The 684-nt window shown below is 44.4% G+C and overlaps 1 protein-coding gene across 1 annotated transcript; it reads left to right on the forward strand.

The window, feature by feature from the left end:
• Positions 1–436: 436 nt before the first annotated feature.
• LOC104469783 (homeobox protein DLX-1-like) lies at positions 437–669 on the forward strand (the record flags this gene model as incomplete). Its single annotated transcript, XM_010084450.1, has 1 exon — positions 437–669. A coding segment is annotated over one exon (233 nt), but the record flags the coding sequence as incomplete, so codon positions are not given.
• Positions 670–684: the final 15 nt, after the last annotated feature.

The raw sequence follows: 684 nt of genomic DNA on the forward strand, positions 1-684 counted from the left end.
AAAAAAAAAATATCGGGGGGAAAAATAAATTAAATCACAAAATATTAGTCAGGAGAGGCTGAGGATCACAGGGGAGCAGTACACAGAGCACACAATGCCCGGCTGGAAAAGAAATCAACCCAGATGTGCACGTATTAGTCTTCGTAATTATTTATTGCGTAGCGCTATAAACAATGTATGCAATTAAGGGTAATTAAACCTAAACTGCAGCCTGTAAAAATAGCAAACTTTCTCTGGGAAGAAGCCTGGGCTGCCATAATCGCCCGGAGCCTTTGTTAGCGTTACTCGAGCTTCACTTTTCTCCCTCCTCATTATTGTTATTGTTGACGATGCTGCTGCTATTGTTACTATTTGCTGTTGCTATTGCTGTTATTGCTATTATTACTATCGCTGCTGTTATTGTTATTATTTATTCTGAATCGTTTGTGGTTTGTAGGGGCCGAATCGGAGAAAAGCACTGTGGTAGAAGGAGGGGAAGTTCGCTTTAATGGCAAAGGGAAAAAAATCCGCAAACCCAGGACTATTTATTCCAGTTTGCAGCTGCAAGCTTTGAACAGGAGGTTCCAGCAAACTCAGTACCTGGCTCTCCCCGAAAGAGCCGAGCTCGCAGCATCTCTGGGACTCACCCAGACACAGGTACAGCTCCGACTGAGCCGGCCCCTCTCTCCTGTCCTCTTCTCTGTC

The sequence above is a fragment of the Pterocles gutturalis genome, unplaced genomic scaffold (assembly GCF_000699245.1).
Source record: "Pterocles gutturalis isolate BGI_N339 unplaced genomic scaffold, ASM69924v1 scaffold49720, whole genome shotgun sequence".
Classification (NCBI taxonomy): Eukaryota; Metazoa; Chordata; class Aves; order Pterocliformes; family Pteroclidae; genus Pterocles; species Pterocles gutturalis.